A 17,721-nucleotide genomic window follows, 5' to 3' on the forward strand; every position below is an offset into this window, starting at 1 on the left:
AGAATGGCAACCTCTGCCTTCTGACTCCTAGTTCAGGGCTCTTCACACAGGAAGGCTGCTCCATATATGTTTCAGGTACAATTTGTTATCTGAAGACTATTCCAATTAACAATTTTTGTGTGCATGGAGGAAGTGAGCATTGCATATTTCTATAGAACAAACTATGATGCCTTTGAAAATTTGGTTGCTTGATCGGGAATCATAAACCGAAGTGTTTATGTCTCTTCTTTCCTCTTCAAAGTCTTGATCAAAGAATCTTTGTATCTTTTGTGAAGTATATATATATATATATATATATATAGAGAGAGAGAGAGAGAGAGAGAAAGAGAGAGAGAGAGAGAGAGAGAACGTGACAGAGAGAGAGAGAGAGCGCGAGAGCGTGTGAGCGAGCACACGCACTTGCCCTGAAGTGTGGGAGTCAGAAGGCGGAGGTTGCCATCTTTACTCTCCACCTTGCTATCTGGACAACTGGGGTAATTAACACTCTGAGCCTGTATAATCTCAGCCAAATGAGCAAATGCATCAATTAAGACGTTGCCTCCTCAAGGAGTTAGTTTAAGAAGACATGCATTCCTAAGAATTGAATTTCTACAACTATCGATCAAGAGTTTAAATGTACACTGCAATCCAAACCCTCTGTCTTTACCTTATTATACTGAGATCTCTTAGTAAACAGAAGACTAGAAGCTTGTCAATATATTATTTCTCAAATTAGATAAAATTGCTCCCTTCATTATTTCAAATACAGATTAACTTAAAATTAATAACGAGGTTAAAGGAAGTTTTAAAAAGCAGATAAACATCTATGATAGTTTTCAAAATTTGCTGACATTTCACCTATGTCTCCAAGTTTTCTTCATTACGTTATAAAGTATAAAAACAAGTCTGGTTATGTGAAAAACGTTAACATTTTGATACTTTAATACTTGATACTTATGTTATTACTGAAAAAGTCTTCGTGTGAGATAAATAGTTGTTAAACAAGACTTCCTTTTAGGTTTCTTTTCTAAAAGGGGGGAGAGGGACATTTAAACCACGGATTATTACCAAATCTTCAAATTGATCTTCAACATGTTTTTTAGCTTCATAAGGCAAATTACTAATTTAGAGATCTTTGAAAGAAGTGGAGATATTTATTTTAAGGATCTGGGGCAACTGTATTTCTCAGTCTTTAAAGCAAACAAACCAACAGAGAAAACTTGTTTGGAAGACCTATTTAGATCCATATCTAATTTGGTACTGGGCCCAATTCTTACTTGGAGCAGGAGTAAGAAATAAATTTTAGATGGCATTTGAAATCACTTTATAATTTGTGAGTCTAGCCTAGAAAGTCAGAGCAATGTGAAATATTTAAAAATATACTCTATATCAACATCTACATTTTTATATCTTTATTTGTGTATCCATATCTATATATCCTTATGTTATCCTCCTTTTCCAATGAATGTCTACTTCTGATAGGAGTTTCTGCCTGGAAGTTGGGACATGGTGGAAGACCTTGAATGGGACAAGAAAAGCCATAGTAACAAGTTACACAGCTCTAAAGATATCTTGGTTGGAAAAGTGACAAGGGAACAGGACCAGAGTATTAGAAACCAAACCAGCCTAAAAAGGAATGCAAGATTAGCTCCTGAGTAGTTTCACTTCCTCAGGGCACCCTGCAAAGTGGAGCCCAGCCCTCTCGCCTGAGGCCCAGCCACTGTTTCCGGAGACCTCGGCCCCAGCGGCGGGCGGTGGCGAGCTGGCTGCGGAGGGCAGGAGCCGAGGAAACAGCTCGCGAAGAACCTCAGGTCGGGAGAGTCCGGGCTCAACTGCACCTGTCTGCAGGCGCTTTGGCTTCAGAGCCACGATGCTGTCTGCAGCTCCAGGCGGGGCTGGCGGGAGCCAAGAGTGGCCCCCCGGAGGCCCAGCGCCACCAGGTGGGTGGGCGCTCGTTCAGGGCATTTGAGGGAGAGGCGACCCGCGTGGCTCCGGGGCTCAGGTGGAGACTGAGGGCTGTGTGGTCCACTGAAGCCATTGTGTCTCGGGGACCAGATCACCAGAGCTGCCCCCTTCTTCCCGCCGCTCTCTGCCATTCTACCCGGCAGCCTGGCCTCTTTTCTGGGGAATCTGGAGCGACCAGCCGGGAGCGCTCTTTGGGTTCTGGCCAGCATGCCAGTGTCCTCAACTTCTCAATAGCTGGAACTTTCCAGAGCTCTGGGGACTAGGGACTCTAGTTTCTAAAATCACCTTGGAACATGTTTTAAAGTTATGCAGGTATTTTAAAGTTATGTATAATCCTAAAAATTCTGTCCACATGGTACAGCAAAACCTCCTATTCATAGTATCCCCCATTTACCTGTCCTGCCTTACAAAATCCAACCTGGGAAATTGCTAGGATAGATTGTGACCTGCTTATCTGATAAGTCACATCACATTTGTAGTCAGTTCTTTCTGAGGCATTTTAAATGCATTTGTGAACTTTATCATGATTAGAGAAAGTATTCGGTTTTAAAATTAAAAAGCCTTCACTTGGGTATTAGAATTACCGGAGATGTTCATAGTGAGAAATGCAACAAGAAAATCTGGGTGAAATTCTATGAATTTGCTGAAGAGAATTCCTCATAACTTACTAGCATTTTTTAAGGTAATATAGTTTTGGCTTCAACTGCTTCTCTTGGCTGGTGCATTTTTTAATATATAAATTTTAAAAAACTCATTTTCAGTTAAAATGAGGACATTTGTGAAATGGAAAATTATCAGAAAAGAATTAGTGCCCATGATATTAATATGTTAACATTTTAAATATTGAATATTAACATTATTGAAAACTGTAGTTCTGATGGATGGCAGCAGAACAGCCTTTGTTAGTGTCTGTAGATAAACCGGCCATGTCTTTTGAATCCTCACAAGGTTAACTATTTTGTAATTTCCGTTTAACAATGTAGTTAAATGGAATGAGCTACTATTTGTTTCAAACTTCTGGACTGAGCAGTTTAGCTAGAAAATGACTTTTATTTTGCTTGATACTCAAGTACTACTTTGAGGTACTTGTTATTATGTATAATGCTAGAGTGATGTCAACCAGCTTTCATCTCATTCTGGTTATTCCTGTTCCTCCCTTGCATTTTCCCCCATATCCTTTGGTCCTTCCCAATATGGTATTTATCACTTGCTTCATTTACTTTCTATTTGGCCAAAGTAATGCATAGTGAGCTATCTTTTAATATTAAGCCAGGCTCATTCCTACATATGTGTAGTCTTCTAAGAGAACTAGTTCTGATTAATCCTTTTATTAAATAGAGAACTTTTTTGTGTGTGATCTCTCTTTCTTCTTTGGACATCTCCATAGCACTGTAGACTTTAGCTTTATGTTGTACGTTAGGGATCAGCCCAACCACTTTATTTTAGGAAAGAGAAAACTGAGACATTAGGAGTGATTTGCCCATAGTTTCAAAACTAATGATTATTTAAAGATCATCTATTCATCACTTCATCAATAATCTTCTGTCCCTCCATAAGAGTTCTTTAGTAATATGAGTGTAAAATAGTAAACAATCTAAAATGGTAAACACAGTTTTATGCCTATGAAGATATTATATTTCTAGCATTAGGTGTAGGGTATACATGTAGTGACATCTGTGTATGCTGCCATCAGAGATATCTATGAATATCCAACTTGTCTTTTAATAATACCCAGTACTAAAACAATGTAAAAATGATGTTCAGCAGATGAAAATTTCATTTGGATTGAATTTTCTGATTTATGTTGTTCTAGATACTACTCACGAATGTCTCAATGAGATTTTTTTTTTTTGCTTTATTACAAAACTAGTGATTTTGAACTTTAATTTTAACTGCTACCTCCAATAACAATTGTTAAGTGCAGATTATTCTCTACTCTATAATTTTTTCATTTTTATTAATATTATTTGATGCCTCTTATGAAGAGTTAAATAAAGTATTAGCTTAAAGATAGAAAACATCTCTCCTGTATTACCATGTGCTACATGTTTATATATAGCTATTGAAGAACATTGTTTGCCCAAATCTCTCTCCTCTGTTGAAGTTCTTGAAGATTTGAAGCTTTTTACTGACTCCAATCTTCCAACATAGTCAACCATTTAGATTTTTCCTTCCAAGAAAATACCTTAGTTCTACTCTGGTGGCTGGTAAAAATCACTTTCTTCAGATTAGCTGGAAAGGTTCTGAAAAAATTACTTTTGCTGAGATTTTAATGAGAGGTAGTTTCTTAGGGCGTTCTCACTTTGTTATGAAATAAACCTATATTATCTAATTGTTTAGGGTTTCGAGCTTAAACAGCATATGAAGTGCTTTTTAGGGTGCCATAGCAAATAATGATTGCTTAATACATGTTAGCTATTATTTGAATTCTTAGATCATTGGTCAATAGTGTCATATTTACATATAAAAGATTGAGTTCTTATTGAGAAACTGATCATGTTGACTTGGGAGGAAACTCGAATGAAGTCATCAAGATCCCACATCAAAAAAAAAAAAAAAAAAAATAGGGAGTATGGCTTCCTATAGAAAGTACCCTTGAGGAAATATTGTGATTAATAGTGCCGAGAAGAGGAAAAAAAGAAATCTGCAATGAAAAGAACTAAGGATAGGTTGATTAAAACAGTATTGCACTAGGGCAGTTACAGAAAAAAATAGAACAGAAATTTAATAGGACAAAATGAGAGCATGTTTTGTTTTCTATATCATACATGTATATAAAAATAAGCATCAAACGGAAAATTGTGAGATACCTCATAAAATTATAGGAAGATGAAAAATCTGTTTTACCAAAATATTATTGCCGGGATAAGAAAAATTTCAATGTGAACTAAAAAATATTCCTACCAAATATAAATCATGTTTTAAGAATTTAAAGGGCTGTTACCTGATCACCTAAGTTAGTTTCTATTTTATTACTTTCATTATATATAGTAGATTATCTTACAGTAATTTTAAAGACAGTTTTGAAATAAGAATAGGAAGGGCAAACATTCCAGAAGTTATTATTTAAAAATAAGTTATATGGCTTTGTAATTCTTTTCTGTTTTAAATGTAAAAATAGTATATAAGTTTTACTTGAAATTGAAATAGTCCAGGTGGTGAAAATATCAGATATTGTACAGAATTATATCCCTCCTGTATTTATTTTTCATTCATAGAAAAATAACGAGCCTTTTAGACATTTACCACTGGACAGAAATTTCTTCGTTGCTTCCAAGTGCTCTGCATTGAAATAATCCAGAAAGGCCACATCCCCTTGTAATCATGAAAAGTAATTCATCAATGCCTTGTGGTCTTTTATAAGATTTCCTTTGAATTCAGTTCATTAAAATAAGTTATGTTTTGTCATACTAACGATGTGTCATATTTTCCTTTCTTTTAAGCTCCTGTACCATTTTTCCATATTAGTAACTCTCATTGCTTCATTTTTTATGTGTTTCATTTTATAAGGAAGACATACTGGAAAATACAAGAATAGCTCCTGACTTGGAACTCCATTTACTATTTGCCTCATTTTTTTGGTCATATTAAGGACTAAGCATTATCCTTTGGTCAGGATCGATACTCTCATTCCTTTTTTGTTCCAATTTAGCCATTGGATTGTGTCATAAATTTCATAAGAATTACATAGTGTCAAGACCACTTGAAATTTTGGCTACCTTTTAATAGCTACCATTTATTGTGTTTCTACTTTGAATTCATATGACATGGATATCACATTACACTGATAAGTGAGAGTATCAGAAGATTAGCTCCTACTTTGAACAAGAGGTTATATTGTTCAGTATAATCATATGAAAATATTTAATAATTCATTGTAGTTTTTTATTTCCTACAAAGACTTTTCTAAACTGTTGAAATTTTAAGTTCTAAGTCACCATGTCTTTTTTAGGGAGAGGATGTAGGGAGTGAGAAACAGCCATACCAATGAAGTGGAGAAACATTTCATATCAAAGTAGTGTGATTCTATTAAATCATGTCACTGAAATGACAAATTGTAAAAAAAATTCTGCGACTGTATGAAGAGTCCCTAAGATTTGCACATTTTATACTTTGGTTGATCGCATTTTATTTATATTTCATAGACTGATGTAGTTAAAACTCTCAGGAGATAACCACACTTTTAGTACAATTAGTAAACTACTAGGCCACTATTGGGAAAGTGAATGAGATAAAATTGAGGCAAAAATCTACTTTGATTTTAATTAATGAGATAATTTCTTTAATTCTCTCATTGCTGTTCATTAAAAGTTTAGAATTTTCACTGCTCCAGGTACTTGTCTGTAGACCTAAGACCCTTCCTTTATCAAGTCCTGTCCATGGATACACAAGTAAAATGGGTAGAACTGTGTATCTCCCAGATTTCCAGAAGCAATCACTTAGGCCAAGTGTAGGCATTTGATTCAAAGGCAGCCAGCCCGTTTACTGCTTAATGGCCAATAATGGTTGTTGTCTGGCTTTTACTGATATGTTGGACTCAACAAAGCCTTTTTTCTCCTTCAAACAAGAAATAATGAGACTTGTCAGTGAGAGGTCAATATTTGATGATATATAATAGAACATGTCAGCTAGGTCGACTCATGTGCAAGATGGATAATTAGAAAGAAGATGAGATGAGAGAATTGAGGAGGACTGGAAGACAGAGGGAATAGTCTTAGTTTCTGACTTTCTACTTCTAGGCCATATAAGACACAGATGCACTTGTTTTTCTGATCTGTCTGCCCATGAAATGCCTGTGGTGGCCCTACAATGACCTTTTCTTTACATGAGCTCATTTGACTTAATTTCTTTTTCTGGGGGGAAAAAAAAAGTTTGGGCTTGAGTACCTTTATTTCTCAAACACTGCTACTTCCATTCCCATAAGCTTCTTCTCTTTTAGAAAGTTTTTATTGTTAAAGTGATGTTTCCTATACATCTTTCATTGAAAGTTAAACAATCTGATAATTAGTTCTATTTATTTTATTCACTGAGAATATGTTGACTTATGAGAAAGTCTAGTGGTCCTTTAGGTAAGAATATTTGGAGTTTTTTGGCTTTGTTACTAAAGTCCATATAGTTATTTTTATCTCTAAACTTTAAGTTCCTTGAGTTGGTGAGGAAATAATTCACTCAAAGGTTAATATTATAAAAGTTAAGTACTGTTAAGAAGTTTAGAGTTTTAAATTATTTAGTTTTAAAATTATATTATAAATTTATAATAATAATAGTATTTTTCATGTTTTGTTAATAGGATGTTTTTACTTATCTGAAAAATTTATAGCATACCACTTCTGACAGATTTTAAATATATGTTTAAATTGAGGCATATGAAGTGAAAGAATACTTATGACATTTATCTTAATAAAAGAGAAAGAGGAGATATAGAAGTAGCATAATTTACTAGCTGTTGTCTCAATCTCCCTGGCATATGAAGAAAAATATCTTCATTGATGGGCAATTATGAAAACTTTATACACAGTATCAGTGGATTAATATCAGTCTGAAGTTATCAATACTGTACTTCAGAGACTGGTCCTTGACCAACGTATTTCTTAGTAATAGAGTAGAACGTATAGGTATAGCATCTTCATTAAGTTACAGGTGATATATTAATAATGGGATTGATGTTCACCTTGGAAAACAAGATCAGAATTCAGTGTGCCCTTACTAAACTGGAGAGATAGGCACAAATTAATGAAGGTGAGGTATAATCAATTAGGTGTAATGATGTGGGTGAAGGAGACTCAGAGTGGCAAAAAGATTTGACCGGTGTTGTACACTCACAGTCTTATAATGAGCAAGGGTGGTAGAGTGGCAGAAGAAGCTGGAAAAGTAACTGAAACTAAATTGCATAAATGTGTGTAAAAAAGTCCCTTAAGTATAATGAGTAGCTATTGCAGAGTTTTAAAACAGATGCATGACATGATTAGATTTTCATTTTTAGAAGAGCACATGAGCTGCTATTGCTACAGGGAATTAGAAGAGGTCAGCAATGGAAGTTGTTGAAAAATTAAGAGTATACCAACCAATAAAATACAGGGAAAAGTGAACATATTTATTAAGAACTATTACATACCTTTTGTGATATAGTAGATATGGATTCTGAAGGGGAATGAGATGTGAAGAATTAATCTTAGGTCTTGGAAAACTGGGAGAATCATGAAGTTCTCATTTACTAGCATGGAAAAGATTGAAGGAAGAGTAGGAAATGGTGAGTGCATGAGAGGACACCCAAATTTCAACTTTGGTTAGGTTGTATTTGAAGTACCTGAGAAAGAATCAAGTAGCGATGTCAAGTAAGCAATTTGATATTATGATCTAGAGCTCAGAAAGGCAGTTCAGGCTGGAGATATAAAATTGGGGAAAATATAGTATTTAAAACTGCATCAGTAAATAAAGAAACATAGAAAAGAGTTTGGAGTAGAAAGAAAAAATGACCTAGGATAGTGACCTATGGAAAACAAATGTTAAAATGTTGTTAGAGAAGAAAGTGTTGCCCAATATGATTGAGGAGAAGCTAAAAAGAAAAGAAGGAAAACAAAAGAGTATAATGGCAAGAATTCAAAAATAACATTTTTGGAAGACAAGAGTGGTGAACTGGCTCGAATTCTTTGAGTAGATCAGGTGAATCGAGGACTGAAATTTAACCAGTGTATTTGGCCTTACGAAACTTACAGATGACCTTAGGGAGAGAAATAAGTAGTTTTAGTAGAGGGGATGAGAGCCAAACTGGAATGAGTTGAAGGGTGAAGGTAGACGAGGGTATGGTCTCCATGTAGACGACTTCTGAAAGCATGGCAGCCAGAGTGTAGAAGAATAGCAGAAGCTGGTGAAGATGTGGCATCAATGAAAGGATTTTATTTTTATTTGTGTTTTAAAATCAGTGCTTCCACAGCAATTTAATTGTACTCAAAGCTGATTGCACCACACCACCAAAAGGAATTTTCTCCTATGAAAACTTTCAGAAACAAGTTCCATAAATTCTGTTAAGAACACATTTTAATGCACAGGTTTTCTCGTGTTTATGTATTCTGTCTTGTTTATTTTCTTTCCTCTTTCCTTCTTTTCTTCTATGTTTCAGGAGTGCCTCCTTCTCTTCCTTCTCCCCCTCCTCCTCCTTCCTTCCCTCATACTTGCTCTCATGCTCAGCATACTCAATGTAAAATAACATATTTCTTTTTATAAAAACTTTGTTTCAATGCTAAATAATTCCTCAGCTTTACTTTCTATTGACCTTCTCTTCTTTTTTATCCATATTGGAATCCATGCATCATTATTACAATAACATCTTTGCATATGCTTCAATTCCCATTCATATCTTTTTCTGTCATACCACTTGATAAATAAATAAATCTATCCAACTGTATTCTTTCTGTCTTAATCCAGGACACTAAGTGTTGCTAAACAAATACACATTTATTAAGCAGGTTGATAACAATATAAATTTTGACAAATTAATCTTGTTACATACTAGTTCTTTCACATATGATTTTGATAACAATGACAGTGAACTCAAAAGTGTATTCCCTGACAAGGGTGTAGAATGCAGATTTTTCTGTAATGTCAGGTTAGTGAAATTTTACATACTTTCTATCTGCTTATGGGCAAAAAAAACCCCAGTATACTGTGTTATCCAACACTGTATCCACTAGATATGTGGCTCTTGAGTGCTTAAAATGTAGCTAGTTCAAATTGAGGCATGCTATAAATGTAAAACACACACTAGTCTTCAAAGACTTAGTACAAAAAAATAGACTATAAAATCTCTTAGTAATTTTATATTGATTACATGTCAAAAACATATTGGATTTATTGGAATAAATAAAATATATTTAGTTTTATCTATTTCTTATTCGTTATAATGTAGCTGTTAAAAAAATAAAATTAAATATGAGACTTGCATTTGTGATTTGCATTATATTTTCTGTTGGATAGCACTGCTCTAAGCTTTCAGAAAAAAGTTCCGGAGAAATCCATTACAGATTTGATTTCTCCCTCATGAACTACTGTTGAATAAATATTATCAGATAACTCTCATAAATACTAACATAATTCACAATTTCTCCAGCAATTTAGAGAGAAACCATGTTTATTCATACCCACCACAGGAGATATTGTCATAGTGATATTTCATTATGAAATATAAAATATGAATTAAAATTTAATTAGCATGTTTAATATCATTCACTCATATTTCTGTTGTATCTTTTGTCTTAATAATTTGTAAGATCACATTACATATAGAAGATTTAAACTCATCACAAATTTTTAAAAATTTATTATTTTTTAAATGATTTCGATTATGGTATTCGTTGCCACTGAATATATTTTAATGCTTGTTGAATCAAGTATATTTATGTTTTCTTTCATAGTTTCTGTTTCCTCTCTTGGCTGAAGGAATCCTACCAACCCCTACAAGACCAGTATAGTTTTCTACATTTTTTTCTGAGATTTTAAATTTTTATAGTGGCTTGTAGTGTACCTGTAATTTATATTTGTGCATAGCATGAGACCGAAATCCAACTTTTTTTTTAATAATGGCAGACAATTGAGAAATCAGCATTTATTAAATGAATCTTCTCTTCCTATTGAATTGAAATGCCACCATCGTCATATAGAAAAGTTTGCATCTTGGAATTTGCATTCTGAATTCACTCTTCTTTCCACTGATGTATTTAATTCCAAGCCAATATCTGCTAAGTAAAGTTCTCCCAAGAAATCTTCTTTTCCGTAATTTTCTTGGCCATTATTAGATACTTATTATTTCATTCTTCTATTTGCATTTTAGATTGTTTTATCTACTTCTCCTTCTGGAACAATTGGGATGTTGTTTCATACATGATTTAAGGGGATTTAATAGAAAGCAATATAGTAGTTTTAAGCAGAAAGAACTTTAATATAGAGAATTAGGTTTTTACATAATTGACCTAAGAGGCTTGGGAGCAACCTCTAGGCTGGGCCACCAGGAACAGTTTTCTTAACTGGCCCCCTGGGCGGGTGTGGGGAGATCTGTTATTACCATAAGGAAGTAAGGAAATCAGGAAGGCACTGAACCAGCTGTTGGCACCTGTAACACACTGGTGTCAGGATTGTAAGGATTTCTGGCTCATGGACTATCTTCTGTTTGTTAGATCTGCACCAACAAAAATATATGCCTTTTATTCCATTAGGATTGCATTATAATTATACACTGATTTGGGGAGAATCAACTCTTAAATGCTATTAAATTTTCCATTGGATTAATTTGGGTAGAAAATTCTGTATTTAAAAGGTCTTAGGTTTCAGAAGAAATATATAGTAACTTGGTTTATTTAAATCAAATGACAAAGTTGGAAACTTTCCACTTGCTGGTGTAACAATCACATGAAGGTTGAACTTTCCCAATGTGGTTCTGTGAACAAATATAACAAGATATTGCTTTCTATATTTAAATTGTCTTTCTATATAACATTTTGTCACAAAATTAGTTCCTTGAATCATTAGTTAGAAAATGTGGCCTATGCACTGAGATTATGGGAAGGAAAAATATCTAATATTTTATTAGTTAGTATCAAACTCTAAAATGTTAAAATGAAAAAAATATATGTAATACCTTTTAAAAAGAAATTTAAGATGGATCTTTGAATACACCTATCAAATTACAGTTTAAAAAATATCAAGATTTTTATTTTTATTGTAGACCAGTCAAACTAATCTACTTGCTTGTCTTCCTCTACATTTTTTTTCCAATTTAACATTGATAAATGTTATTTTTAAAAGATGCCTGAAGCTCCATGTTGTGTTTGCATTTGCAAGTTGCTTATCTATACTGATAGTTCTATCTATCTATACTGACTCAAATATGGAATCTATCACTCCTTGTGTGACTTTGAGCAGAGTACTTATCTAAGATTCAATTTCTTTATATCTGAAATGGGTAACACACCTATTTTACAGGAACGTAATAATGATTAAATGTAATTCTGTGTGTAAAGTACCTGGAACATTCATGGCAGGTATTTAGCAAATGGCGAATATTATTACTTTCATCATGAGCTAGTATCCAGCTTTCATTTCTACTAGAAGTATGTTTACATGGCTCATTCTCTGCACTTCTGGTGTCACATACATATAAATCTCAGGATTGAGAGTTGGATGTGAAAGTTCTTCCAGTTTTCTGTTTAATTTTTCTCATCATTATAGTAAGCACAATATCACCAATGTGTTTCTCTGGGTATTCATTACAAATTGAACTTGATGAAACCTATGCTGTGCTATGAAAGCAAATGATATGGTACTATATGTAAAAATTGTGTATTGTCTTCAGGGATAATAGTGAAAGGGTAAAGAACACTTTCCTCATTTTGAGAATTTAATTCCGCTTAGACATCATATTTTAAAAAATAAATATGTGGTTAGTTTTCATTTGTTTATTCTTGAAGGAGACTTAGTCCGCAACTATATCATATATTATCCTCCTGCCCCTGCCACAAAAAGCAACACATACGAAAACTGGATCACATGGAGTTGACTCAGAGTCTCTTAACTTTTGTGATAAAGGCATTTCTAATAACATTAGATAGAAAAAAATAATAGTTGTATAGCTAAAGCTTTAGTGATGTATTCAGAATTGTTTAAATTATGTCTGAGCAATTTATTTCCTGTAGGGTATAAATCTATGCAGTGCCTCACTTAGATTTTTGAGAGTCAGCAGAATAGCAGAAAGGTCTCCCTAAGCAAATTTCTGGTTCTGAGTAACCTATGGGTCATTAGAAAGCATTTGTAACTGTGGAAAGAAAGGAACAGCTTCTTTTGTTAGGGTCAGTTTACTGAGAAACTATTAATTAACTCACATTTCACTTTTGCTTCTCCCTAGGAAAATGTAAAAAATTCATTAAAATGTATGTTCATATGTAGTATTATATGTATTATATGATTCCTTAGACTAATTCTTTGACCTGCTACATATGAAAATTTAGGTTTAGGTGCCTCATTCTGAGTCTAAGGCCTAGCTGCATCGCTTAGTAGTTAGTTGTATGACTTTAGGTAACTCTATTCAAGCTCTCTCTGTTTGTTACCTTACGATGAAAAGATGAAAGATTATTTAGTAATATTTACAACATAGTAGGTCCTCTGTAATTGATAGTTATCGTGGCTGTTGCTAGGTGAGTAGGTGTCTGGCCACATGGGACCTTACAATGGGTGACATACTTCTCTTATCTGATGGCCAATACCTGGACAACTTGGGGAAAATTGTTATGTGGTGAAATAAGTTTTGAATATGCATATTATTATATTTCAATGATCTGAGAAATTCTGCAACTAAAAATGCATCTTCAATTTCCTTGAATTAGTTGTTTAACAAATATATTTAACCACGAGATGTGCTGCGATCTCAACACTCATAGAGAAATAAGTTCTTTTGCACAAAGTTTTCATTGAAGATTGTTTTCACAGCTAGAGATTGGCAGCACTGCTTCCAGCTGTGTTTTCCTCAGTGCTCTTCACACTATAGTAGAAAGAAAGTTCTGATCCTTTACTGATGACTACTTTGTATAAATGAGAGGGAGGGAGGCTTGTAATTGGAATAGAATAAAGGGGCTGTATAGTAGGGAAAATGGCATTGGTAGGCTGAGTAGGGCACCTGCAATTTGTCTATCTCTTTAATTCTCTTATGATTAATCTAACCATTCTGGTGGGAGCTTTGATTATGGGATGTACTAGAGAAAATGGAAGGAAAATCAGATTATCTGTTAAGAAAGAAAAGTGTGTGAATAAAATGGAGCCAGGAAAGTGTAGAGAAGTTTAATATAAGAATATTTTGGAGTGTGCATGTTTATGCAGTTGATGTTTAAATAGCATGTGTTCATCTCAACTGAGCAAATGATTTTACAGATTTCTTTTCATGTTAGACTATGTAAAACTACCACTGTGTCAATAGTCATGTAAATGGCCTCGCATTGTTTAAATATTGGGATTTCATTTAAAAAACATTCCAGAATTAAGAGCAACTTGACTACATGGCCATAAACAGATTGTTTCAATGTTAGAAATGTTCGCCAATGAAACACATGTTTGAAGCAAAGGATATGGGCTATTAAGGGTCACCTAGATAAATTATTGCTGAAATATTTTTCTACTTAAAACAACAGAAGCTGATATAAATGCAAGTAATTTAGCTAGAGAATAATTTTATGTTTTGGAGACTTAACAAGTTATGTAGAAAACAACATTAATATGACAATGACTTTTATTATTCAAATAGATTGGATGTTCTTTAAAGGAAGGAGTAACCCCTGGCATTAGCCAGCAGAGATAAGCACATTAATAGGTGCTGATTCACTAGAACAGAGTGACATTAGAGCATGCAATTAAGTTTATGAAAAAGGATAGATTAAGATGTATCCATTACTGAATATCCTCAAAGTCCTATATCTATCCTTAGATAACCACCTAGTTTCGGTATTTGTTTTCCAGTTATTTAGTAGGCAGAAGGGCTTCCTTTCATTATGAAATAATCTTAAAAATTCATAGCACCTTTTATACAAAGATGATTTTAAGATATTTTCCAATATTATATTAAATTAACTTTTGATTTGACATCAAGTACTTTTGTTATTTTTACTAAGATTTCTATAAGCTTTTAATATAACTTAGAATATTTAGCTAATTAAAATATCTCCTGGAGCAAACAGAGAGAAAATATATGATCGAAGTCTAAAAGTACATGAAATTTAATATCCTCCTCATATGTCTAGAAGATTAAATCATTTTTAGTTAGCAGGGGCAAGTAACAGCTACGAGTGTTTTCTCTGAGTACTAGGGGTGACTCCTGATGCATAACTGCTATTCCAGAAAGTCATTACTCATTTCAGAATGCAATTATAAGTACAGTCCCCTGGGACAGGGTTTTGCAAATTTCAGTCTTTCTCACAAGACCTTCCTCAATTTTTGGGTGAAGTACCTACCCTCTTGTTTAAGAAAAAAATTTTCTTTAGAATAACTCATTTTTAGCTTAAATATAATATATCAAAGGAACATTTATAACTCTACTATAAGTGAAAAGTTATTATCACTTGCCATAAATAGAAGATGAGCAGATAAACAGATTGAAAATAAAATAGTGTTGAAAAAAATTATAGCTCTGGGCACATAGGTTACTCTCTCTTTGATAGTGTTGGAGTTCATGAAGTCACAAGAGCGCCAAACCAAGACATTGTCCTTGAAATAATCAAAATCGGAGTTTTCTAAAGGGAATGATTTTCTCTCTCTATGATTCCATGTCATTGTGTCTCCAGGAGTTTGCATCCCACCCACTGGCAAACACTGTGTCAAAGGCACGTTTCACTTTCCAGAAGGTTGAAACGAAGTTTTATTTAGCGTTGACATGTGTCAAACACTGGGAAATACTTTATCTCTTTTCATTCTCACTACAACTGACTTCTTAAGTGTTGTTATCCAAACGTTATGAGTGGGAAATTCAGGCTCAGAGAGGGTACCTATCTGCTTGAAGTCAGCTGAATTTGGACTCCAGTACAGCCTGACTCTGAAGCTTGACCTCATAACCATTATATGACTCTGAAATGACTCATTTCAATCTTACACAAACACACGTATATATCCATATCAGATGAACATTCCTCCCAAATGGACATTTCCATTTTTTGAATCAATAAAGTAGCCATGTATATAGAAAGTCATTTTAATAGAAAAGTCTACAACATTAAAGATGATATAGTTACCTATCAAAATATCAACTTAGAAACATTCTTTCTAAGGGATAGAATAGACAACCACAGTTTCCAACTAATAATCATAAAAATTTTAGAAAGTTTTGCTACTTTCAAGTCCTTAGAGGTGAATGAAATAACAGGAAGTGAAATCTACAATAAAATGCTAGAAAAACAGTGTCTTTAATAAAGGCCACTAGGATATTTAAAATCATCAAAGCTGTTATGTAGATGTGATTAAAATATATTGTAAAATGCCGGCAACAAAGAGTACTTAAAAATGCAAGGGTAATAATTTGCATGTGCCTAAAGCTTTGCATCTTCAAAGCAATTTTCAAACTCCTGCTAATTGACTGTTATAAAATTCTTCTATGTATCATTTGCTTTGACTCAATGAGAAATCTAAACGATAATCACTTAAGCTGTTTAGTCAGAGTTATCCTACAAAAACTGCGTGAGGAGAAGCAGAAAGTATATTGTGCATGTATTTGTTTTACTTCAGAAGGCTTTTGGAAAGGAAGAGAAAGAACTAGAGCTGAAAACAGTGTTCAGATGTTGTGGTAGACACAATAATGGCTCCCCAAAGGTGTTTACATCCTAATCCCCAAACTTGTGAATATGCTAAGATACATGGCAAGGTTGCAGATAGAATTAAGACTGCTAATCGGTTTACCTTGAGATGGGGAGAGTATCATGGATTATGCATGTGAGGCCAGTGTAATCACAAGGGGCCTTATAAGTGAAAGATAGAGGCAGAAGAGGGAGAACCAGAGACATGGCAGCATGAAGAGACTTAGCCCAAAACTGCTGGCTCAAAAAATGGAGGAACAGAGCCATGAGCCAAGAACCGTGGATAACTTCTAGAAGTTGGAAAACGCAAGTGAATGGATTCTTCCCAAAGATTTCCAGAAGGAACATATGCCTGCCAATGTCTTGATTTTAGCCTAATGAGACTCATTTCAGACTTCTAATTTTCAGAAATGTAAGATAACAATTTTCTGTTGCTTTTAAGCCACTACGTTTGTAGTAATATTTTATAGCAGCAATAGGAAACTAATATAGATTTTGAAACACACATGGACTCAACACGGGCAAAGAATAGCATGAATGTCACAGATAGGACCCTAACCATCAGTGTAGTTAAAACACTGGATATAACCATGTAGAAGTAGCTTTTATAACATATGAAGAGCATATCAATGTTACCCTTATGTAATCATCTTGCTTATTCATTATTAGATCATCTCTCGGAAATTACTGTTATTTTAATAGCAAAATGAAAAAGAAAGTCCCATTATTTGGGACTTTCACATTTGGCATTTTTCCACATTCAGTGGTTTTACCGGTTTTATAATCCTTGTCATTAATGCAACTGGCTACTGCTGCTATTACAGTTCTGACTAGTATAGATGTGTGAACTTTGGCAAGGCATTTGCCCTCTCACTGCCTCAGTCGCCATAGTGCAAAATGGGGGTAAGAAGAGCCCCTGTTTCACAGGGTTGTTATGAATTTAAAACATGTTAATGCTTGTGTAACACGAGAACAATCACTGGGATATATTAGGCACTCACTACATTTTGGTAGTCTATTATCATTATCATTGTCATCATCCCTGCCATACGTGTCAATGACTGCTGAGTGTCGGGCCCTAACCCAGTAGACGGGGTTCAGATTTTGTCTCTATGAGTTAGGAGTCAGTATCTCCTTTATTTTCAAGTAAAGAAACTGAAACGACTTAACCAGGTTGAAGAGCTTTTAAATGATGGAGTGAGGACTGTTTTAGAAATATTTGGCTAAACTTCTGCTAAGCTAGTGCTAGACACCGTCCGCTTCTATAACATAAAGCCCTATTCTATCCCAACCCTTCAAAGGACAGAGATATTCTGAGATGACCCTTTTACATGTATACTCCCTGTAAAAGGTTGCTAATATTTTATGGTACCACTTTGTTTTACTATCTGAAACCATAAACCATTTTTAACCCTGGTAGGGAATTATCTTAAGACCATTTTCTCTTAGTAATAAAAGT

At 34.1% G+C, this 17,721-nt stretch overlaps 1 protein-coding gene across 1 annotated transcript in view; it reads left to right on the top strand.

Moving 5' to 3' along the window:
• The first annotated feature begins 1,669 nt into the window (after positions 1 to 1,669).
• The window catches only part of BANK1 (B cell scaffold protein with ankyrin repeats 1), a 267,758-nt gene continuing 251,706 nt past the window's right edge, over positions 1,670 to 17,721 (top strand). The window contains exon 1 of the mRNA XM_039848882.1: positions 1,670 to 1,919. Within this exon, the coding sequence (XP_039704816.1) occupies positions 1,850 to 1,919 (70 nt within the window). The 5' untranslated portion in view covers positions 1,670 to 1,849. The remainder of the gene's footprint in view (positions 1,920 to 17,721) is intronic.

Source organism: Pteropus medius, unplaced genomic scaffold, assembly GCF_902729225.1.
Source record: "Pteropus medius unplaced genomic scaffold, Ma_sr-lr_union100, whole genome shotgun sequence".
NCBI lineage: Eukaryota > Metazoa > Chordata > Mammalia > Chiroptera > Pteropodidae > Pteropus > Pteropus medius.